This window comes from Parus major, chromosome 2, assembly GCF_001522545.3.
Source record: "Parus major isolate Abel chromosome 2, Parus_major1.1, whole genome shotgun sequence".
Taxonomy (NCBI): Eukaryota; Metazoa; Chordata; class Aves; order Passeriformes; family Paridae; genus Parus; species Parus major.
The window spans coordinates 62,518,236-62,540,657 of NC_031769.1; the positions used below are offsets into that span (position 1 = coordinate 62,518,236).

Genomic DNA, 22,422 nt, shown 5'->3' on the forward strand with positions numbered 1-22,422 from the left:
GCCACTCGGCACGACGGGAAGAGCCCGACCACAAGTGCGCCCCGCCCGGCCGCGGCCCTCCGCAAGCGGCCACACTGGCGCCGGGGCCGTGCTTCCCACTTATTGTACTACGCGATAAGAAATTAAGTAATGAAAAAAATAATAAAACAACCCGACGAAATAATAACAAAAGCCGGCGAGGCCCGGGGCTAGGGAGGGGCTGGTTCCCTGGATGCCTCGGCCCAAGCGCCGCCAGGGCCTCCTCGCCCTGAGGGAGGGGGGAGCCCCGCGGCCCCGGGGGAGGGAAAGGGCCGAACATCCCAGCCCATCCCACCCCGCCTCGTTCCCAATAGATCGGTTCGCGCCCCTTTTCCCCGCTAGCAGCCCCCGATCCCGGCCACCGCTCCCCCCCTCCCCTCGCGATCCCGGCACTAACGCCTCTCGTCCTCCCCGCCGCCATCACCGCCAGCGCCGCTTCCGCCCCGCGAGGCCCCCCCTGCGCGGGCTGCCCCGCGCGCAGCCTGACCCCTCGCCGCTACCTCCGGCGCTTCCCGCTCCGCGCCGGCTCCCACAGGATTCTCCTCCCCCGCTGGGAGCGGGCGCTGCCGGACGCCAGGCGCGGGGCCAGCGCGGAGCGGCGCAGGCAGCGCGGCGGACGGGCGGGAGGCGGAAGAGTCGGCGGGAGCCCCGGGGCGGCGCCGTGCGGAGGCGGATGGAGCTGCTGGCGGGGTGCTACGAGCAAGTGCTGCTGGGGTTCGCCACGCGGCCCGGCCAGGTAACAGGAGAGGGGGGAATGAGGCGAGGGAAGAAGCACGGAATCACAGGACGGTCTGGGTTGGAAGGGACTCTAAGAGGCCATCTAGTTCCAGCCCCATGCCATAGCCAGGGACATATTCCACTAGAGCAGCGTGTACAGAGCCCCATCCAGCCCGGTCTCAAACACCTCCAGGAAAGCGTGTGAGGGAAATGCCCCATCTATCCGCCCGCCCCGGCACTCACCGTCCCGCCCGTCCGCAGCCGCGGTTCCGGCCGCCGCCGGGGCTCTTAAAGCGCGTTGCGGGGGCGGGGCGGCCTCTCCCGCGGCCTTTGCCGCCGGGCTCGGCCCCCTGGCTGCCCCGAAGGGTTCTCGGGAGTGGCGGAACCTGCGGGCAGCCACGTGGGTGCGGGAGGCCGCGGTGCGAGCTCGCTCCTCCCGACGCGGAGCGGAGGATGGATGGGGACGTGGGCTGGGGCCAGGTGGAAGGCGTGTCTCCGGCCTGCCGTGATGAAAAATGAGAGAATCCTTCTCTCTTGCTCTTGGGATTTGTCTCTGTGCAGAGACAGCTTCGTCAGAGCTTACGGCAAGGGGCGGTTTGCACGCTTAAATCCTTTGGCGTAATCTCCTAACAGCACATTAACTCAGTAAGATCTCATTATGCTTACAGCTAAGTATAATTTCTCCCCCTGTACTGGTGAGACCACACCTCGAGTGCTGTGTTCAGTTCTGGGCCCTTCAGTTCAGAAAAGACATTGAGATGCTGGAGCAGGTCCAAAGAAAGGCGGTGGAGCTGCTGAAGGGTCTGGAGCACAAGTCCAATCAGGAGTGATTGAGGGAGCTGTGGGTTTTTAGTCTGGAGAAAAGGAGGCTCAGGTGGACCTTATCATTCTCTACAATTGCTTGAAATGTAGCTAGAGGAGGGTTGGCTTCTTCTCTCAGGCAGCCAGTGACAGGGGCAGGAGGACATGGCCTCATACTGTGCCAGCAGACATTTATGTTGAACCTTAGGAAGAATTTCTTCAGAGAAAGGGTGATTAGACATTGAAATGGGCTGCTGAGGTGGGTGGTGGAGTCAACATCCCTGGAGGTGTTGAAGGAGAGACTGGATGTGGCACTCAGTGCCGTGGTCTGATTGACATGGTGATGTTCTGTCATGGGTTGGATGTGATGATCCCAGAGGTCTTTTCCAGCCTATTTGATTTGGTGATTCTGATTTTGAAACATATACTTTTCCAGCTTTTGCTTTTAAAAAATAAAATTACAGGACAATGAAGTGGAAGCTTTTTATGGTAAGCTTGAGAAAGACCTGTTTGTTTTACATTTGCAGTCCTGGACAGTCGCCCCTGATTTTACACATCATGCCCACTCTGCCTCGTTGTCAGCAGTAGCAGTGAATAACAGATATGTGGTCACTGGGAGCAGAGATGAGACAATCCAAATCTATGACATGAAAAAGAAGATAGAACATGGAGCACTGCTACAGCACAATGGTAATGGAGCACTTCTTTGTTAAAAATATTAATGATAAAAAATTGTAGCTGAAAAACTGGCCTTTGCCAGAAGAAGAAAACTGATTTTTCTTTTTTCTAATAAGTAGTGTAGCAACATGGTGTTGCAGCCATGATGGTGTGATGATACAAACAAGGTAAGATTTTGAGTATAAAAGGTAAAAAAAAAATATTTTGGTATTAGCTCAAAAATATTGCTGCTTCTTTAAATTATTTGTAGTATTAACTGATTAAGAAGTTATGACCCACAAATGGCTTATGTGCTATTTTTCTTCTATCAGGACAGTTTATCTAGACCATGCCTACTCCCAGTTACCGTCTTTCCTAGTGTTACTGTCCTGTCAAAAGTGTGCATGAGCCACACAAAAGAGAGAGTTTGTGTGTGCGAGCAGGCTGCTGCTGCCAGAGGAGTTAACCTGGTACATTTCTCTTTGTATGTGCTGCCTGAATTCCAACTGCAAAGTACATGATAGAGTCACAGAACAGTTTGGGTTGGAGAGGATCTTTTAAAGGTCGTCTAGTCCAACCCCACTGCAGTGAGCAGGGACATCTTCAACCAGATCAGGTTATGCAGAAGCCCCATCTAATTTTGCCTTGAATGTTTCCACAGATGGAGTGTCAAGCACATGTCTGGACAACTGTTACAGTGTATCGCTGCTGTCCTTGTAAAAACCCTTTTTTCTTACATCTAATCTAAACTGACCCTCTTTAGTCAAAAATCATTACCCTTTGTCCTATTCACAACAGGCCCTGCTAAAAGATTTTTCCTTATCTTTCTTATAAACACCCGTCAAGTACTGGAAGGCCACAATAAAGTCTTCCTGCAGCCTCCTCCCATCTGAACAATTCCAATTCTTTCAGCCTTTCCTCACAGGAGAGATATTCCATCTCCCTGATCATCTTCATGGCCCTTCTCTGGACTAGCTTCAACAGGTCCACATCATTCTTATGCTGGGGACCTGTTGGAGCTGGATGCAGTGTTCCAGGTAGGGTCTCAGAACAGCAGAGGCTGTTCAGAGGGGCAGAATCCCCTTCCTCAACCTGCTGCCCATGCTGCCTTTGATGCAGCCCAGGACACATTTGGCCTTGTGGACTGGAAGCACACATTGCTGGCTCATGTCCAGTCTCTCATCCCTCAACAAGCCTAAGTTCCTCTCAGCAGAACTGCCTTCAATCTGTCCATCCCCCAGCCTGTGCTGATACCAGCTTGCACTGTGCTTTGTGGAACTCTGAGGTTCTCATGGCCCACTACTTGAACTTGTTCATATCCCTCTGGATGGCATCCCATCCCTCACCACTCACACAGCTTGGTGTCATCTGCAGACTTGCTGAGGGTGCACCTTTTGTCTATATCATTGGAACAGTTATCTGTTCTTGGCTGTCCAAATAAATCTTTGGGTCATTTGTAGCTCAGTGTTGATTAACCAAAAAGATCCAGGATCTAGACTGAGCATGGTAGCTGTATTTAACTCATGTAAGATATATCTGGTGATTAGAGGGAAGCAGCATGTACAGTAAATTATGCTGTGTGTCAGGAGCAGGGCTTTGATATGGGAGCATTCCTATCACTAATAGAAGCTCTCTGCCATCTCTGCCACAGCATTTGGGTACTGCTGTGACAGAGAACAGACCAGATGGAGTTCAGATGTGTGTGGGTAAAGGGTGCCTGATAGAGTGTATCAAACTATTGAACAGAGCAAGAAAATTTGAGGGCTTTTTTTAAGAAATACTTAGGAAATAATTTAGATTTTTCCAAGGTTAGGGTAGTAGCTGGCATGCCTTGTTGGAAGAAGCTTTTCTGTTAAGTTGTATGTTCTCTGTTAATTTGTGCAATAACTGTTCGGTGTGTACAACAATGTTAATTGTATTTCTAGGCACAATAACTTGTTTGGAGTTCTATGGGACTGCACATCTACTGAGTGGGGCTGAAGATGGACTCATTTGTATCTGGAACACAAAGAGATGGGAATGTCTGAAATCCATTAAGGCACATAAGTGAGTTTCTTAATCATATTCACGTACATTTTCATGTCTATTTTCCTTGTAAATAATATATGTGACTAATGTTTTGTTTTTATCAGGGGACATGTGACATCTCTTTCTATTCATCCGTCTGGGAAATTAGCTTTGTCAGTTGGAACAGATAAAACATTAAGGTGAGTCAAAACTGATGAAGGAATGCTGAGAATCATAATTCAGTAATTCTTAATAAGGTGTTATAAGCAACAATTCCGTGCTGGGACTAGGCCATACAACAGTGATAAAACATATTTGTTACCAAGTGGTTCAAAGATCCATTGGGTTGTCTTTTGAAGTTCTAAGTGCCAGCTGTTCATACCTTCTTCTTGTGAGCTCTGACTCTTCACAAGTCACCTGTAGATGTATAAATATATTTGATTTTGGAACACAATTTGCCTAAACTTTTGAAAAGTGACAGGTTTTGTTTAGTGTGATTTTTCACCTGGAGTGTTTCCATGTTGCTATAGATACCTGTTTTATAGACATAAAATGCTATTTTAACAGCATAAATTGCTATTGACCTCCTTTTGGGCTCAGTATTGCAAATGGTGGTTTAGAAAATAAATAACACAAATTCAACATTATAGCATGCAAGCAATATAGGAACTCATCATTTTGTCTTGCATTAGGAGGGCAGAAAAGTGCATAGAGAGGCTTAAAAGCTTCCTTTGGGTGCCTCATGTCAGCAGATTGGATTTCAGTTTTGCTGTGCTGTTTTTAACCAGAATGCACGTTACCTGTTTTTGTGTTTTAGAACTTGGAACCTTGTTGAAGGACGATCAGCCTTCATCAAAAACCTGAAGCAAAGTAAGTTTATCAATCTAAATCCACTAATTAAGTGCAATTTGACAGTTTTAATTTTTGTGTAAAGAAAAGTTGACTGAATTAATCAAATCAGCTGATTGCCAACTTTCACAATGTCTTTTTACACGTGCAGGCAAGCATATGTAAGCTCATGTTCTTAATAATAATCATTTAGCAAAAGCAAAACATAGTACCACTAAAGTAAATAATTTTCTTCTTTGAAATTTGAGGTCAGAACATTTAAATAAATGTGTTTTAGTTTGTTTTTCTTGATTCTGATAATCATAAATATACGCTTAAGAGCATAGCTGTTTATTTTAGTTTATTTGATTTTTCACTGAATATTTTCTTAGGTCTAGGTAGAAAACAGTGTCTAGCAGCTTCTAAAGATTCTTACTTCTAAATTCTCTGTATCAATGTATACAGATGCACACATAATTAAATGGTCCCCTGATGGTGAGAAGTATGTGACCGTGATAACAAACAAAGTGGATATCTACAGACTTGACACAGCTTCAATCACTGGCACCATTACAACAGAGAAGAGGATTTCTTCACTTAGATTTATTACAGTAAGTACAAAAATGAGAGAAGTTGGAAAGTTAACTGGTTTGAAATATATGAAATTAATCACACTTGCATTTCTCTTTTCCCATTCCAAGGATTCTATCCTTGCCATAGCTGGAGATGATGAAATTATTAGGTTCTACAGCTGTGACTCTCAAAAATGCCTCTGTGAATTTAAAGCTCATGAAAACAGGTATTCTGTATTTGTTTACTATTGAAATTTTTATGACAATGCTGAGTCCTCTCTAAAGTTCAATGGCTTGTAATGTTTAGCATATTTTGCTTTTGTTTTAGTATAGAAAGTGAATTTATTTATGTGTTAAATTCCAAACAGACTTGTTTGCTTTTTGTATGAGCACAAGTACTGTGCTGTCCATGCATGTTACAAAAAGAATAAGGTACAGAAGAAAAAATATTACTGTTCTAAATTTCTGTGTGTGTGTGTGTTCGTGTTTAACCAGTCTTTACTGAATCTGATTCTTTAGAATGCTTCAAAAAAACAAATCAGTTTCTTTCAGTTCAAGCAATAGGAATGTGATCATGTATTCTGTTTTTGAATACCAAATATTTGTCCAAATGTTTCTTTGAATTCATCAAAACATAAAAGCATTATCAGTAATGTCACTGATGTGTCTAATAGTGTATGCTTTAAAGTATTAAGGAGTTCTGAATTGAATCCTAATAAGCCTAGGAAAGGCAAATGTTCCTAATATAAATGACAGTACTCAAAGCAGATCTAAGATCCTGCCTGACACTTGGTTTTTTTGTTCAAACTGATTTTTTATATTGTTGCCTGTTAATCTTTAATTTCTCTCAGCTTACTGAAGTGAACTGTGATGCTATAAGGTAAAAACGTTTTCCTTTTCACAGAATAAAAGCTATTTATAGTTTTGAAAGAGAAGGACAGCATGTTATTGTTACTGCATCCAGTGACGGTTACATTAAAATGTGGAATCTGGATCTTGATAAGGTTGGTGTATTAGACTGCTTGTTACATTTAAGAAAATTAACAGAGAACCAGAATTGCAGACAGTTCTTTTGTAAGAGTTCATTTTAAATCACTGTGGAAATTTTATCTGAAATGTGGATAAGACAATCTACTTCCATGTTATGTTCAGTAGAGATGTATGTGCACAAATATTTAGGCACTTGTATTTTTTTATCATTGTTTATTTTAATAAAAAAACTATAAAATCTAATGATATTATGAGATCTCACCTCCACTTTACATAAAGTCATGTTTCGTATCAGACCTAGCCAGGCTTATGACTATCTAATCAGTTATGTATGTTATGATTATGTAAGGACAGTTGTCAATTTTTGTAATGTTGGTGACTGTTGCTACTCTTTTAAAAACAAAGTCTGGTTTGGGCAGGGGAAGGTGGTTTTTCATGTCAGGGGAGGAACTTATCCTTTAGAAAAATTAAAATACATAAATGTACTGTGTACTTTTATTTCCTGTATTTTCAAGCAGTTCTGAGTAGCACAGTTCAACAAAAAATCATGATCTTTAAAGTTTATTATGTTTATTATTTGCTCTTAAAATCAGAAGTAGATTTTTAAAATTTATTGCCTAGTTACAAAGGATCTACTATATTTTACAGTAAGTATCTTGGATAGTTCATATAATTATTTCTCAACATATATACACTTCAAATCTGAATTTGCCCGTTTTTAACTTCACCCACTCTGATTATTTTATACTTGTAAGTGCAGGAGTGATCTCCCTCTTACCTTTTCACCTTATATTTCTATTCCACTTGGACAGAATTGACAGAGTAATCAGGGAACTCTTTACCTTTCCATGTAACACTGTATTTATTTTGACCAAATTCCTTTCTCCTGCAGGAAAAGTTTTGCATAACTGTGTGGGCTGCTCTGTCCAGCTCTGAGGGGTAGAATATCCTAGTACAGTAGTTTCCAGTGGGTTGATGGTGTTAACACTCCACATGTGTCTGTGACACTTTATCCCCTGATATCTCTAACAGAGTATTTGTATTCCAAGAGCTGAGTGATACAATTGCCTAACAATGAAAGTGGGCAGTAAGATGTCTTCTCACTACAAATACTTTGTTAAATTTAACCAGAAATAAAATAAGGTTTAAATAATTTTCTTTTATGTTTTCTTCAGATTAAAGATGGGCCATCTTTACTGTGTGAAGTCAATACCAAAGCTAGGCTGACATGTCTTGCAGTATGGCTTGACCAAGCTTCAGAAGTGAAAAAAAACTCTGATAAAACTGCAACATCTCAAGGTAACAGAATTTCGTATTTTGAATTGTTAATGTGAAATGGAATACACCAAGTTGGAGGTTTCTACTATATCCATTGGAAAGTGTTCTGGTATTTTAAAGAAGTGGGGGTGTGATGCTGGCAAGTGATACAGATACACTTACCAATCTGATAGTGTCTCAAGCCCATATGTTTGTTGGAGAACATAAGAACTCTTTTTCACTTTTATTAAAGTTTTCTTTCTGTTTACTGGAATATACTGAGGAACCCAAGTGAAGCTTTTGAGATAGATAAGAAAATAAACAGTTGGTAGAATTGCATGTCTTGTTTTCCTATAAGCAAAATAAGGCCTGAGGCCACTAGAGCTGGGCAAACTTACAAAGTCTAGCTGAGATTTGTTTGGGTTTTCTGCTGTTGTTTTCCTGCATTGTAATCTATTTACATACTTGATCTTTATATATTTTAATTTTACAGGCAAAACTAGCATAAATGGCACTTTACACTGTAAAATAAAAAGCTATTTAAAACCCTTTTTTTAAAATAAGATACAAATAAGTCCTGTGCCATTTAGACTACAAAGACTGGACATAAAGGTCAGTGTAAATAATTCCTTGCTTTTTTTCAGAAACAGAAGATGACAAATCATCTGTAGCCGAGATAAACAAAGATTTTTGGACTACTAAAAGGCTTAAAACAGCAAAAAGAAAGAGAAAAATTATTCCAGGGAAACAAAAGCTGAAAGTTCCAGTGCGAAAGAAGAAAAAGAAACAGAATAGCTTGGCATGAAGGCAGCTACTTTCTCTCCTGTGTCTACCTGCAAATGCTGGTGTTGCCCTAGTTTTTTTAAGAATGTAAATCTAACCGGACATATACATCTGATCTGATGTGCTGTTTAAAAGTAATTCATGTTCCTACCCTAATAAACTTACAGATCATTCTGGGAACTTTCCCTAAGTGAACAAAGCAAAAATAAATTCATAATATGTAATGTTTATATTTTTATATTAACAATACCATACTCTTTTTAACTGGCTCTGAAAAAGCCAGCTAAAATAATAAAAACAGTTGCATTTGTCTCAGTTAAATTTTTTTTTCACTTAAATGCATATTAAAAACATACACATTTTCAGTTTAGTGGTGACAATGTTACTGTTCATTTGACTCAAGGTATGGTCTGCCTTTGTCCTGCATTTCTTTTCCAACTGTAAAAAAGAACATGTTAAAAATTACTTAAAATACAATCATCACATGCTATTCTTACACTCATGGAAAACAGCAATTTCTAGTTCTTGATGTGGACTTATACATGGAGTTTATAAGCACAATGTTTGGCTTTTTTACTGTGTTCATACTGAACGTATTTAAATTTTTTAAAAATCTTTGCACCCATGGTTCACATGCCTGAAACATTTTGTTCAGACTATGATGCATAATTTTAGGTGGAAGAGTTTATGTCATTAAGGTTTTACCTTTTCTTCCCCTTCCCACTGTATTTTTTCAAGTCCTTGATCTAAGCCACGTTGTTAAAAAAAAATTATGTAACACTTGAAATTTTTGCCATCCTGGTAAAATGTCACCTATCTCTTTTGTTTGCACTTAAACAAAAACTAAATTCCTAACCTTCTCAGTCAGTGGGAACAGGAATTTATCCTATGCCTTATAGCAAATATACAGTGGGAAAAACAAAGTTGAGCTGGAGAGAACAAGGTAAAAGAAGCTGAACTAAATGCTTCCTTTATTTTAAGGTGTAAGTCATGTTAATGTTGTTTTCTGCACTACTGGAGTAGTCATTACTATTTCTGTTTTCAAAGAGTAATTGGAATTATGCTTTATTCTGATTCACTTCATCCATTTCTCCTTATTTGTGCAGCAAGAGAAAAAGCAGAGAAAATCAGAAAAAAAGATGGAGCCAAATCTGGAGACAGGAATGCAGGCTCGTTTAGGGATATAAAACAGGATGTAACTCAAATTCAGCTCTGTGCTCTGACACTGAAACTAAATAAGCATCATCAGTGGTGTTACAGAATTGTTCAGTAGCAGTGGCAGTAGCAGAATTGTAGCAGTAGCAGTGTTATCTTGGAAGTGGGTGTCCTTCTGTAACTTCTGTTTTCTTTACATAGATAAATCATCAGAGCCCCTTGTTTGGATATTCAATATAGTCGATTTATGCAAGTTCCGTTTAACTCAGCAATAAAGGGATAAAGTTTGAGCTCACACAGCTTTTTATTTTAATGATACCCTAAATGTCTGTGTTCACAAACACATGCTGATAATATAGCATGGTTTCCCATTGATACTGATATTCAAATGGTTTCTTGACTTGATAGAAAGGTGCCAAAACAGATTTTTAATTCATAAGGCTTTTATGGCAAATATAAGATGCAAAAATTATAAGCTTAAATAAGGGAATTGTGTACAGTGATTTCACTTGTAAAGTGTTACATCTATCTGATATTGCTTAGCTTGTCCTTGACAAAACGTCTGCCTCTACTACACCAGTTTTTATTGTTTGAATTTTTAAATATATGAGCTTATGGACACAGTCATCATAATTGCAAAACCAGGTTTGCCGAAGCACTAGGAAAAAATCCAGTCTGCACATAATTTTAAGATTAAAAAGCAAAATTTCCATAGAATTTGGGTTCTAAAGTCTGGACTTAGAAGTAAATATTACACATTTATAAAAATCCAAACCCCCTGTTTAATAACAAAGAATTACACATCTCATGAGATTCAGAACAATTTGTGGAGACAGAGAACAGTCCTTAGGGGAAAACCCGTATTTTTTATACCTTGAATGAATACTCTGCTACTAATGAGTACTTGGCAATTTGTTGTTTTATCTTTGTGCACATCTTCCTTTTCAGCACATTATCCATTCTAGTTTTCAGGGAACTGCTTAGAATCGTGGAGGGGAGGCAGCAGTGCAGGGAGTGGAGATGTCAGTGGTGACACAGCCATCGCTATCAGAAGGGGTGGGTGTGCGTGACACTGGGAGAAGAGATGGAACCATAGCTGCAAGAAACAGCAGCTCAGGGAGCAGCATCTCAGCTGAGCCCTAGGTGAGTTCAACAGCTCCAGCAGCTGTGGATTTCTTCCAGTTTTCCTACTTCACCTCTTGGGGAATCCTGTGCTGGATCATAAAGCAGTTGCCAATAAAGGTTTAACCTCATAACTATTGCACAGCTTGAATTGAAAAGGAAATCCCATCCAGTATAGCTTAGATCCCTTTTGGCTGTGGCACTTTGCAGAGGGAGGAAATTCCTATTTAAACCACAAAGGAATTAAACCGCTCTCCACTTTCTCACCATTAGGCTAATTCATAAAGATGGAAAAAATTTTAAATGCAGCTACGGAAAACTGCATTTTGCAGAAAGTATAGGCCTCTCATGTTTTATGCATTCTATTATGAAGAGGAGTCAAACCCACTCAGTTCAGGGATCTGGCTGCAGGAGTACTTTTCCTTTCTATATGGTGAAAGGTCCACGGGAAGGAAATGCATGAACAATTGGAATAAAATCATGGAGGACCATTTACAAGAAGAAAATCAGTTTCAGCACTTGGAAAGGATAAAGAGTTTAGCTTTGTAGGTAGTTATAAACATCTCTACATTTTTCCGGTTTAAAAAAAACAAAACAAAACAACATTTTCTTTACAAGATGTTTTCCATCTCCCACTGTTGCATAACTTCTACAGCAGAAGACTGCTTTTTCTGGTGCACTAGTTTGTAATTTGGAGGTCCCGAAAACCCTCTAAGTGTTCCATACAAGAGCTATACTGAAATTACTGATCAAAGCCAGAGGCAGCCTGTAGGCTGCCCAGAGTTGTAGCTCATGCCACACCAAATCCCAGCCCCAAATTCTCAGCTGGTACCACGTAACCCCACTTCTGGATGCGGACACAACTTCAGCTTTGTCCCTCCCTGAGCATGAGCACACAACCTGGTCTATACTGAGTCATTTGCAGGCACCGGCGCTTGCTCGGGCATCCCCGACACCCACCCCTCGCCGTGCCGGGGGATTCCCGGGAGCTCTGCAGGTAGCTGGAAAGACACCAGCGCCTCCTGCTCCGCAACCCCCGGCTGCGGGGAGCACCCTGCCCTGCCTCTTGGCTGGGTTTTTGCTTGGGTTTCGTGCTTGGAGATTCTTTTTCCTTCCTCAGAACAGCCGGAAAAGGGAAGCTTTGGGCGGTGCGTGGCTCCCTCGCCTCCCCTTCCGCCGCCCGCTCCGCCCCGGTTGCTGCGGGGCCGCTGCGCAGGTGAGACCCAGCAGTGTCCCTGTGCCCCGGGGCTGCCTTCCCAACACAGCCGCCTTCATCTCCTGCGCTCGCCTCAGGGCTTAGGCTTTAGGCTGGCCTTGCTCATGGAAAAGCCCGCCACGGCAAAATGCTTTGCTTTTTTTTTTTCTTTTCCCTCCCCTGAAAAAGGTTAAGAGGTGCTGATCTTCACCCCAATTTTGTCTTCCAGTTTTCGGGATGGCAGTGGACTGGCTCGGCTTTGGCTACGCCGCCCTGGTGACATCAGGAGGGATCATTGGCTATGCAAAAGCAGGTAGGGTGCCGAAAGGTGCTTCCATCTCCCTCCCCCTTACCCCCCAGCCCCTCCTCCCTCTCCCCAATAACTTGGTGTGAGCTGGGCAGCTTTTTACGAAACCCTCCTATCTCGAAGTTGACCCATATGTAAATTTTATCGGTTTGTGCCATATGCTGATAACTTGCTGCTGTTGGGGTGTGGTGGATTTAGAGTTGAGCTGGTGCTTTGGGCTGATAAGGCCATAATCTGTTTTCTGGTGGATGCTGATATCTGCACTGTGCTCTTTGGGTGAACTGTCATAAGTTTAGTTTAGGAAGGCTTTTTCCCTGCTGTTCAAAACACAAGCATTCTTGTCTGACATAAATCACCACATTTCCTCCTTAAGAGATTTATTCCTGTTTTAATCTTTGATGATAACAGTATACTGCAAGCTGCAGAGAGCTTTCGGAACTATCTTTTCTACAAGTAGAGCTGAACAGTGCAAATCAGTCCTTAAACTTGTTTCTCTTCTGGGCTCTGCATCATAAGCTTACTCTCTGACCTACTGCTTTCATTTCCTGGCCTCTTTCTGAGTTTGCCCTCCTCCAGACAGAGCTGTGGATTCATTCCTGCTGCAACGCTGTCTCTTTCCGCTTTGAAAATCACTAAGCCATCTTTGTTTTTATGATAGGAAGGGGCATTGCTGAAGTCAGTGAGACTCTTACCAGTGCATTTGACTACATAGATGCTAGTGCCTATTCCAGTCTGTTTTCCACTGGCTTGGATTTTTCCTTTGGATTGTGAGTGGAGTTTAGGACAGAAGGGACAATATTGAGAATTTAAGTAAATAATTGCATCTGTATTTTTCCAAGGCCATTGTGAAATGATAGGTGTATTTCTTGTCCGCTGGAACCTGATTGGGAGGACATGGTTGTGCTTAGGCAAGGGAATTCAGGTCACAAGGCTATTGAAGGGGAACAGAAACTCATATGATGACTGCTGGACAGAAAAAAAAACCCAGCCATACAAAGGAGCCATTGTATCCTTACTAATAACTTGGAGAAACCAAAAGCAAGTGGAACGTCCGTGCACAGAGCTGAATTGATCTGATCTGTTCTTTTAAAACCAGATCTATCTACCCACACAGACAGGGGGCAGTAGTAGGTGCCTCTGGAAGAATATGAGAGCATGGCAATCAAAGAGTGAGTGAGTAATTTACTGATTCATTGATGGATTTTTCTCTCTTCATTTAGCAAGTTCTCTGGGTCCCTGTGTTTTGAGATGTAGGAACTTCTTGAGCCAGAGGTGATGTGGTTGTCCTAGTAAGTGTATGTGTCATAGCTACTTAAACATTGCCTTGAGGTAAAATGCAAGGATATGATGGATGTTTCTTGTCTCCCAGGCTTGTGGAAAGTATTGTAGTTACCACAGATTTTTATTTTTTTCTAACTCATATTCTGTGCAAAGCAGCCACCTACTAGAGTGTGCACCTTTTCCTTGTACATGTACAAGACAGGTGCTTTCTGTCATCTTTGTCTCTTGCTTTTTATACCAAAAACAGGATATAAAGCAATATTACAGCAACCTTTTTGATGATTGAAAAATAATTACTTTCTGGAAGCAATATGTAGTCCTCCTTTAACATTGAGAGGAGATCTTTATCAACTTAGCTTTTCAATACCAAGTCTTTGAAAGGTGACCTCAGAAATTGAATGTATAAAGAACCACCTTCAGTAACATTAAGTCCTTAATTCTCCATTAGCCTTATGGAGGACATTCACTACTCACAGTAATCATGCTACTTCATTACTTGATATATAGGTCTGGTATCCTTTATTTTCTGGTAGTTTAGGATTATCATTCACACTGAGGACTTAATTCAAAGTTTTGGTGCATTCAGGGAATCTTCTTCCAAAGTCTGCAGTTACCTTTGGATCAAGTCTCAGTGTACTTAGGAGATATGACCTCTCTTGTTCAGCTCAGCCCTGCTCCTTGGGAATTCTTTGAATGCCCTCCTGCCCAATTCCACACACATGTCCTTTTTTTCTGATCTTAAATCCTTACAATTTAGTCCTTCTACTTTACTGCCTCTCAAGGAATTTTCATAATACTGTTTTGAGACAACATGCTTCAGTTTGTGCAAGGAAAACACCAATTCTTTCATTTTTCTAACTGTTCTTTCAACCATGGATGTATTAATGGCTTTGCTCTTAGAGAACTAAATAAATAAAATTCTTATTCTTAGTTCTTAGAGAACTAAATAAATACTAATTCTGTATGTATCCTATGCAGGAGTAATTGAAGTGTTTCTTGGTCCTGATCAGCATGGTCTCAATATCTTAACCCTTTCTCTAATCTTCTTTATGACAATGAATGATAAATGCCCTTTTTTTTATTTATTTTGATAATTTTTGGTGTTTTACAAAACAGGTAAGGTTCTGACCAAGTTAATCTTTTTCTAATAAATATATTATCTTCTATTTATTCAGGCAGTGTTCCATCACTAGCTGCTGGCCTTTTCTTTGGGAGTTTGGCTGGACTGGGTGCTTATCAGATCTCACAGAATCCAAATAACATTTGGGTTTCTCTGAGTAAGTAATTTAAAATTTTATTTAGAAAAATATTATGTTTACCCTATATGTTTAAAATGAGTATCTGAAAGTCTTTGAGAAGAGTTAAACACAGACAGTGTTACAAATCTAACTTCAGTCCTGTCTAAACTTTACTGAACTGGTGGCTGCCAACATGCATCTGTCTCATACTGAAGTGTTTGAAGGATCGTAGTGAAGTAAGTGAGGGAAGTGAATAAATGAATTTCTGACCTCTTTTTGGCTGGATCCTCCTACTTCGAGCATCCTGCAGGAGGCTGTAACATTTTTGGAAGTGGGATTCCCCTTCAGAATGACCATACCCCTAGCAGACTATTTTCTTATCACAGAAAATAGCAAAGATTGTGATTGGCTTATATCTATATATGACAAATATGTGAAATTACAAAGGTGTTAAGGCCTGGGGAGATATAAGCAAGAAGTAATGCTGTTTCTTCCATCTCAGAATTGGAGCTTTCCTTCCCCCTGATTTGAGAAGTAGTGGAGAGTTACTGCGTAGTCAGTGTTTAAGTGTTTAAGAGCCACCACTGACTACAGCATTTTTTCCCTGAAGCAGTGACATAGCATCTGCCCCTTTGACATGTGGAAATCAGAAATTAACAGAGAAGGCCCAGCATTTCTCTCCACTTCAGCTTTATTTACAGGCAGTCCACTCCCACACCTACTGGCCAGGCCAGAAGCTGTGCATGGTCAAGCCTTGATAAACTGCCAACACAACAAGCTTAAGAAGTGTGAGGTCAAGTATTTTCCCAAATGAGAAAGACAGATACATTTCTGTAGCTCAGTAGCATATGGTGCCTTTTCCTGTTCATGCTTTAAAGTTTTTGGAGAAGATGGGTTCTACTGATGCTTGAAACAAAATTCCATTATCAGGTGTGCTTATTTTAAAGACTGGCTACTAATTGGAGTTCGGAGCATTTTAATACTGAAATATTTTAGTTTTATTGTGTATTAGACTATAGTCCCAGTTGCTTACATATCTCATTACATGAGATTAATAGATATCAGTGACAATATTTTGGCTGGTGCTAGGGAGGAAGGATGCCATTGCTAGGACTGAAGATGAACTGGATCCTACAGGACCAGTTATAACATAGAAGCAACAGTAGGGGATAAAAGAGTTGTTGGAAGAATATGTGGGTAGCTGTTACCACTGGGTAGCAAATGCGTATTAAAGATAAGGATTTCATCAGTGTATGGTTTCCTTACAGTTTTTTAGCATTCAGTCTTTGTTTGAGACACTGTGTTCTAGGGACTGTCCTTTCTATCTTACTGAGTCAATGAAACTATCATGCTCCTGTCTCTGTGTCAAGTGGTCAGGGACAATTATCTCTCACCTTAGTAATGCTTAGCACACTTCCCTTTTGAAATTCATTGAAAACGTAAATTAGTTAATTCTCAGAACATTACTACAAGTTAGACATGATGCTACATGTTAGATATGATCACTACCAGTTAGACAAATGCTCTCTCCCTTTTTTGAGAACTGGGGGAATTATGTGCACGAGTTTAATGATTTGCCTGTGTGAGGAAGGCATGAGTTCTGGAGCAGTATATGTTAAATTATTTCCAGTCTCAAAAAGAGAACATTTTGAAAAACAAATTTGGGAAGTGTGTGCAGAAGAACATGGAGTGCACTGTCTGCTAGAACTTGGTATAGAATACTTACTCTTTACAAACTGAGGCATTTTAAAATTTACACAATTTATTGACTCTCTTAGTCTGTCAGATGAAGTAACCCTGTTTCTCTTTTTACTTGATGGTGCTACTTCTCTCTGTTCTGTTAGTATTTAATTATGTTTCTCCCACACATGGCATCTCTGCTGACTGGGCTGTACAATTTCTCATTTAAGTTACATCTGGAGCACTGACTGCCATCATGGGAACAAGATTTTACCACTCCAGAAAATTCATGCCTGCAGGGCTAATTGCTGGTGTCAGGTACAATAACTTTTTTTAACCTCCTTTGTGTGATTTCTTATTTGCTTAATTAAACTGAGATAGAGTGTATCATATTTTGTATACTATTTTTGTACCTATGCATCACTTACATGAAGTACTTGAAAATGAATTGACAAATTGTTGTTATTATTGTTAAATTATATGGTTTTTCCCCTTATACAGTTTGCTAATGGTTGGAAGATTAGCACTGAAGATGTTGGAAAAGCCCCAGGAAAAGTAACTGTTAATTTTACATCTTAATATTTGGAAAAGGAAACCTGATAATGAAGTTGCATGAATGCAGATGTGAGAAGATGGAAAAATTCTCTTCATCAAGATTTTTTTATCTTTTTTTGTAAGGGGGAGTAGAATGATGGGACAGACAGTTTATATACAAGATAGAGCTGTTCGTGTATAGGGAGAAATGGGCCCTGGGTTTGATTTTTCTGGACATGTTTCAATGTATTCCAACACTTCCATGTTTTTATATTCCAAGATATATTTCTGACATGTATGAAGCAGAGAGAAAATATCCTGTAATTAAGAAAATATCCACAAAGAGGCACCAAGAGTAACCGGCTAAATACAATAATGTATCTCAAACCTTTCATACTGAGTATTACAGTGTGCTTTACCTGTTGCATTCTGAATTGATATACCATGTCTTTATAATGTCAAACAGATCTTGCCTTTTTATTGTGAAACTGTGCTAAAATTATGCTTTTCTATAAGTAAAATTTGTTACAAACCTTTCTTTGGCTTTTTTTTTTGGTACAACTTTGGTGTTTGGGGACAGGGGTATTTTTTTTTCACCTTGTTTTCTCAGTGGAAGTCTTTGCAGTGGACTGTTAGTATCCAAGTGCTGTCGTTCAATGATATTTAAAAATCCTTTTATAGATGGAGGGACAGAAGATTAAATTATGTGCCTTCATTAATACTCCATTTAAAAAGTTGGTTGAAAGGAACTTACACTGTGGATTAATTGAGATTTGTGCTAGGCTAAACAGTTGAATGTGACCTAGACTGTATAACTGGAATAAAATACCTTAACACTATGTAATTCTGATCTTACAGGCTTATTTTATGATAGAATGTATCAGCATTTTATTTTTATCTCTTAAGAGAGTGGCTGTGCCTCTTCAAATCTGTCTTTACTAGGAAACCCTGGAGTCAGGAGGGTTCTTTGTTCTGCTGTGATATCTGAGGACTGAAGTGTGTGTGGAAGAGGCATCAGTAACATCTGATGCTTTTGCTGTCACTCCAGCCTTGATTGCTTCTCCTGCACTGAGTCTTGCAGCTCTGTTAGTGCAGGCACAGCTCACATAGGCTTAGCACTGTGATGGAAGGGAGAGGCAAGAAATGTGTGAAAGAAAATCCTTTATAAGCTTATTATTTAGTGATACATGATTATTGATAAATTAAGATTCTTACAGAACTCTATTTTAAAGTGATATTTTATATAGTGACTATTTAGGATTTTACTTTGGGACCTTTATACCACTGATTATACCAGAACCTTGTCAACTGCTTAACATGATAATGGCAAAGCAGGTTTAAATTACATCTTACACACTTGCCATTTTGTAGTGTTTAAAGGAATTTGAAAAAATTGCCTCAACCTGCATAAAGGAGATACCAAACACAATTTCTCCATTTTGTTGGTCACTTCAATGCTTGTATTTCCTTTTCTGAAAATGGCATTTAGTAGTATTGAGTCAGAGTGACATTTTTACTGTTGTGACTCAATGGTTACTCATATGGTAATAGACAGGAAGCTATGTAGTAGAAAGTAGTAATTACAAGCAGATCTATAGATGTTGGGCCAGTTGTGCTGTGTGTTACCAATTCGCTTAGCAAAAGTTATAAAATTAATTCCAGGTTTTTGAATATATTTCATATGGTAACCTCTCTTGTTTCCAGGCAAGAAACATAGTAGTAAATATACTGATAGTCTGTAAATAAACTGATCTATACATCCTGTAGGATGACTCTGCAGGAAGTAACACTGAAAACATGTTAAAGCATGTCTGAAATTCTAGTCTCAGTTAAATCATAGTCTTTTTTGACTATACTTTGAGCAGAACCTAATAGAAGTTTTGTAATTACCTTTTCACGTATTTTAATCACCCCATGTAATTGAATAGAAAATTCCATCACTGATACAGAATTTTTAGAGCCATTCAAGAATTAAATATATTTATTTATTTAAAATAAATAAATATCCTTTCTCCAGACTGCCCCTGCTTTTAGACTGATTGTTAGCTAATTCTGAAAGATTTCTTCCTGAAGTTTTTTTTCTACTGAGAGTGGTCTTCACGTAAATTAGAGATAATTACTTTTGCATTAAATCCACTGTGGCTATGCCATGGCTTGAGTGGAACTTTATGAGTCGGCTTGCACATGGATTTTAGAAAGAGTGATTTAGTTATTTTTGGGAAATGAACTGCTAAAATAACTTAAATTAAGGCTTCTCTGTTCAAAGCACACTCTGAAAATAAAAATATTAGCTTAATATTTCTTACAGTTTCAGCTGTCACCACAAGCTGAAATGAATACTGATTTTTTCAAAAAAGGTCCAGGAAGAGGAAACTAATTTAACTATACACATACTGAGTCATCAGGATTCACCAACTCAGAGTTTAATCATGCATGTAGAACATTACAGAATTGAGAGAAGAAAAGAATTTGAGTTATCAAATCCTCGTTTCCTAGAGTAAGGGCCCAGGTCCTCCATTCTGTGTCTACTTGCCTGATAGATGCTGGGTGGCAAGAGGAGATGTCAGGTATTTTACCCCTCTCTTGAGTGGCTTGCTCAGGACCAGAGGAGGGAATTTCCTAATCCCTTTGGTAGGTAAGTGATCTCTTGAAAGTAGGAGTTTGCCCTAAATTTTGTAAGGAGGATGTTTAAGCCTGTCTTTGTAATAGCGGTTACTTACCTTGAGTCCTGGAAAGTGAGAGATGTTGGGCTCCCTTCAGTTCCTACTCTGCAGGGGTTCAAGTTCCCTTCCCAGGGAAGGGCTCCTTGCCTCAGTCTGTGGGATATGCTGCAGGGAGAATGTTGATAGGGAAAGTCACACCACAGTTAAGAAGAGATTGCAAAGTTCCTGGGATCTGTGGGAAAAGGATCAACTGCTTTTTAAGTCTTCTTTTAAAGATAAATAGTAAATGGCAAAAATGCAGAAACATCCTGAAGCTGAGCAACACAACTCAGATTCCTCTCTGCCCAGAGTGAAAAAATCCATGGGCCAACCTAGATTTCACCTTACATACTTCTGGTTAACTCCAGGGTCTCCAATCCAGGATCTTACCTGTGGTGCCCCAATTGCTGACATTGAGGCAGTATCATGTACATACAGGTTTAGAATGTTACAGAGTACCCAATTAGTGAAAATGTGAGCAAATATTTGGGGAGGGATGTCAAAATATTGGATAATCGAGTGCCTCAGTTATGGCTTAATCTTTACAGGTACAACACTGAGACCTCTAGTACAGCAGTAACATACTCGGGCTCAGTTGCACCACTGAGTTGAGGTTACTCACACATTGATAGATGTCACAACCTAAGCTGTTCTTCCAGTTAATGTGACATTTGCAGGTAGCAAAAAGCTCTTTAATGTAGTACAAATGTGTAGTATAGTGTAAGAATTCAGGCAATGTTGCACTAATGGTATGGGCAACTGTCTTTCACAAGCCAGCAAAGGAGAATGAGAGGAGGGTAAAAGATATTTCAAGTGGAATGGTTTAGAAGGGAAGTAGTCATGTGCTGTCCTACTTCATCCCTTGTTCTAAGAATATGGTACAAGCCTGTTTTAATGCAAAGCAAGTCCCCTAACTCTTGTTCTGCTGCAGGCTTTGAAAGTGCAATTTGCCATGTCCCAGTTCTGTCAGTCATTGTGCTGGGAGCTGTTGGCACTCTGTCATCACCAGCTGAGGGTCAGTCTGTACTGAAACTAATATGGCCTGAAGTATTACACAATTATCCTTTTGTGGTGTTAAAATTGCTGGCTTCTTGGCATTATAGTCATGCTTTCTGACTGCACAGCTTAATCACCTGGAAAAATGGGAGGGGGCAAAAAGGTCAGGAGAACCTCCAAGCAGTTATGAAATGAGGAGGAAAGTCTTTGTTTCTCCAGAATCCCTACAAGTAAAAATGGGAAGACGTTGCGTCAGTAAGAGCACAGAGGCATCTGCCCTCATCTCCTATCCTGCTTCCTTGATATGCCATGATGGAACAGATCAAAGTGCTTATGCTTTTATACAATATCCCCAGCTCAGTCTGGTGTGCAAATGACTTTGGGTGTTCCCTTTAGTCTTTTTGTGCTTCTCTTCTGAGCTGTGAAATGGAGATAATGTTTTCTGTATCCCTTCCCTGTCTGTCTTTTACATTGCTGTCTTACACAGCGTGTGGCATAAAATGTTCCCTGCCCCAGGAGCAAGAACTGGAAGCAGGAACTGATACTGTTTTTGTGCTGGTAGTTCATACAGTGTTTTGATACTTTTAGAAAAACCCTAATGAGAAAAAAATATTTGCCTTATTTCATTAAATGTTAGTATTTGCTAATATATTGCTATTGTATTTTGAGATCTTGTCCTGCAAGCACGGTAACTAAGTGGGATTGAGTTATAGTGGTAATACTTAGAATATTCTCAGTTGCAGGGGACCCATGAGGAACATGGAGTACAACTTGTGACTCCACACAGAACAGCCTAAAAGTGAAAGTATTTATCTAAGATCATTGTAGAAGTGCTTATTGAACAGCAACAGGTTTGGGACCATCAATGCTGAGATCTTGTTACAGTGCTTGGCCACCCCCTCACTGAAGAACAATCTCCCCTCCCCTCTCCTCCCCTTCCCTCCTCTCCTCTTCTCCTAAATGGCATTTTCAGAAATACAAGCATTGAAGTGACCAACACAATGGAGAAATTATGTTTGGTATCTGCTGTATGCAGGTTGAGGCAATTTTTGCAAATTCCTTTAAACACTACAAAATGGAAAGTCTCTAAGATGTAAGGTAGATATTTTTTTTTAATCAATTTTTCTTTTATCTCTTTTTCTTCTCTTTCTTTTGAGAGGAATGACAGGTTTGTCTCTACAAACAAGCTGTGGGTCTGCTAATACTGGGAGATAACAGAAACAATGGGATGGATTCCACTGCAAAGGACACTGAGGAAGCACTATGAATTCCACAAGAGTTAAGAATTAAGAGGGAGGTTATGCACTGTCTTAGGTATTAGGCATTCCAGGAAATCTGTACCTCTCAAGTACCTCAGCCTATGGGGAAAGAGAGAAGGGACATACTGCCGGGAAATTAGAATAAAAAGGAGGCTGTGCCCTCAAAAAATTTGAGAAACCCCAGGGGAATACTCCATCGCCCTTCCCTTTATTCGAATAAAGTAAAAGGACTCCTCTGTCTCCTTTTTGGACATAAACCTCTGGTGTTTGTGGATTAACTTTCTTTCCTTCTTTCTTTCCTTCTTTCTTTCTTTCCTTCTTTC

The 22,422-nt window shown here is 40.2% G+C and overlaps 3 protein-coding genes across 17 annotated transcripts in view; 2 read left to right on the forward strand and 1 right to left on the reverse strand.

The window, feature by feature from the left end:
* Window positions 1-1,096, reverse strand: part of LOC107199764 (tRNA selenocysteine 1-associated protein 1-like) — a 14,655-nt gene extending 13,559 nt beyond the window's left edge. For 2 of the 9 annotated variants that reach the window (XM_033512074.1, XM_033512073.1), the window contains exon 1: window positions 979-1,096. The gene's annotated coding sequence lies outside the window, so the exon portion shown is untranslated. Of the gene's footprint in view, window positions 1-415; window positions 498-518; window positions 605-978 lie in introns of those variants that run through there. The other 7 variants (XM_033512072.1, XM_015617229.3, XM_015617234.3 and 4 more) reach the window with 6 other exon arrangements.
* PAK1IP1 (PAK1 interacting protein 1) lies at window positions 6-16,889 on the forward strand. Of its 5 annotated transcripts, XR_004495926.1 has the most exons (13): window positions 6-754; window positions 2,064-2,226; window positions 4,119-4,239; window positions 4,326-4,400; window positions 5,018-5,070; window positions 5,494-5,639; window positions 5,730-5,827; window positions 6,505-6,604; window positions 7,766-7,889; window positions 10,751-10,928; window positions 12,332-12,415; window positions 14,866-14,967; window positions 16,839-16,889. XR_004495926.1 is itself a non-coding variant. In XM_015617225.2 (10 exons), the coding sequence occupies exons 1-10, from the start codon at window positions 212-214 to the stop codon at window positions 8,650-8,652; spliced, it is 1,584 nt and encodes a 527-aa protein (XP_015472711.2). In that variant the 5' UTR covers window positions 10-211; the 3' UTR covers window positions 8,653-8,951. The 5 variants fall into 5 exon arrangements, 2 of the variants coding, with proteins under 2 accessions (XP_015472711.2, XP_033367962.1); XR_004495924.1 differs by lacking the exons at window positions 12,332-12,415; window positions 14,866-14,967; window positions 16,839-16,889 and adding an exon at window positions 8,492-8,764 and having other exon boundaries at window positions 10-754; window positions 10,751-10,864; XR_004495925.1 differs by lacking the exons at window positions 12,332-12,415; window positions 14,866-14,967; window positions 16,839-16,889 and adding an exon at window positions 8,492-8,764 and having other exon boundaries at window positions 10-754; window positions 10,734-10,844.
* Window positions 10,829-22,273, forward strand: LOC107199766 (transmembrane protein 14C-like). Of its 3 annotated transcripts, none has more exons than XM_033512075.1 (5): window positions 10,829-10,928; window positions 12,332-12,415; window positions 14,866-14,967; window positions 16,839-16,926; window positions 17,110-17,679. In XM_033512075.1, exons 2-5 carry the CDS (start codon window positions 12,340-12,342, stop codon window positions 17,165-17,167), a joined length of 324 nt encoding a protein of 107 aa, XP_033367966.1. In that variant the 5' UTR covers window positions 10,829-10,928; window positions 12,332-12,339; the 3' UTR covers window positions 17,168-17,679. The 3 variants fall into 3 exon arrangements, with proteins under 3 accessions (XP_033367966.1, XP_015472725.1, XP_033367967.1); XM_015617239.3 differs by lacking the exon at window positions 10,829-10,928 and adding an exon at window positions 12,027-12,123; XM_033512076.1 differs by lacking the exons at window positions 10,829-10,928; window positions 17,110-17,679 and adding an exon at window positions 22,000-22,273 and having other exon boundaries at window positions 12,109-12,415.
* Window positions 22,274-22,422: the final 149 nt, after the last annotated feature.

Coding starts and splice junctions, on each gene's coding strand:
- PAK1IP1 (XM_015617225.2), top strand. CDS start 212: ATGCCTCGGCCCAAGCGCCGCCAGGGCCTCCTCGCCCTGAGGGAGGGG. Junction 2,227..4,118: donor AGCACTGCTACAGCACAATG/GTAATGGAGCAC, acceptor TTGTATTTCTAG/GCACAATAACTTGTTTGGAG. Junction 5,071..5,493: donor CATCAAAAACCTGAAGCAAA/GTAAGTTTATCA, acceptor CAATGTATACAG/ATGCACACATAATTAAATGG.
- LOC107199766 (XM_033512075.1), top strand. CDS start 12,340: ATGGCAGTGGACTGGCTCGGCTTTGGCTACGCCGCCCTGGTGACATCA. Junction 12,416..14,865: donor CATTGGCTATGCAAAAGCAG/GTAGGGTGCCGA, acceptor CTATTTATTCAG/GCAGTGTTCCATCACTAGCT. Junction 14,968..16,838: donor TAACATTTGGGTTTCTCTGA/GTAAGTAATTTA, acceptor TTCTCATTTAAG/TTACATCTGGAGCACTGACT.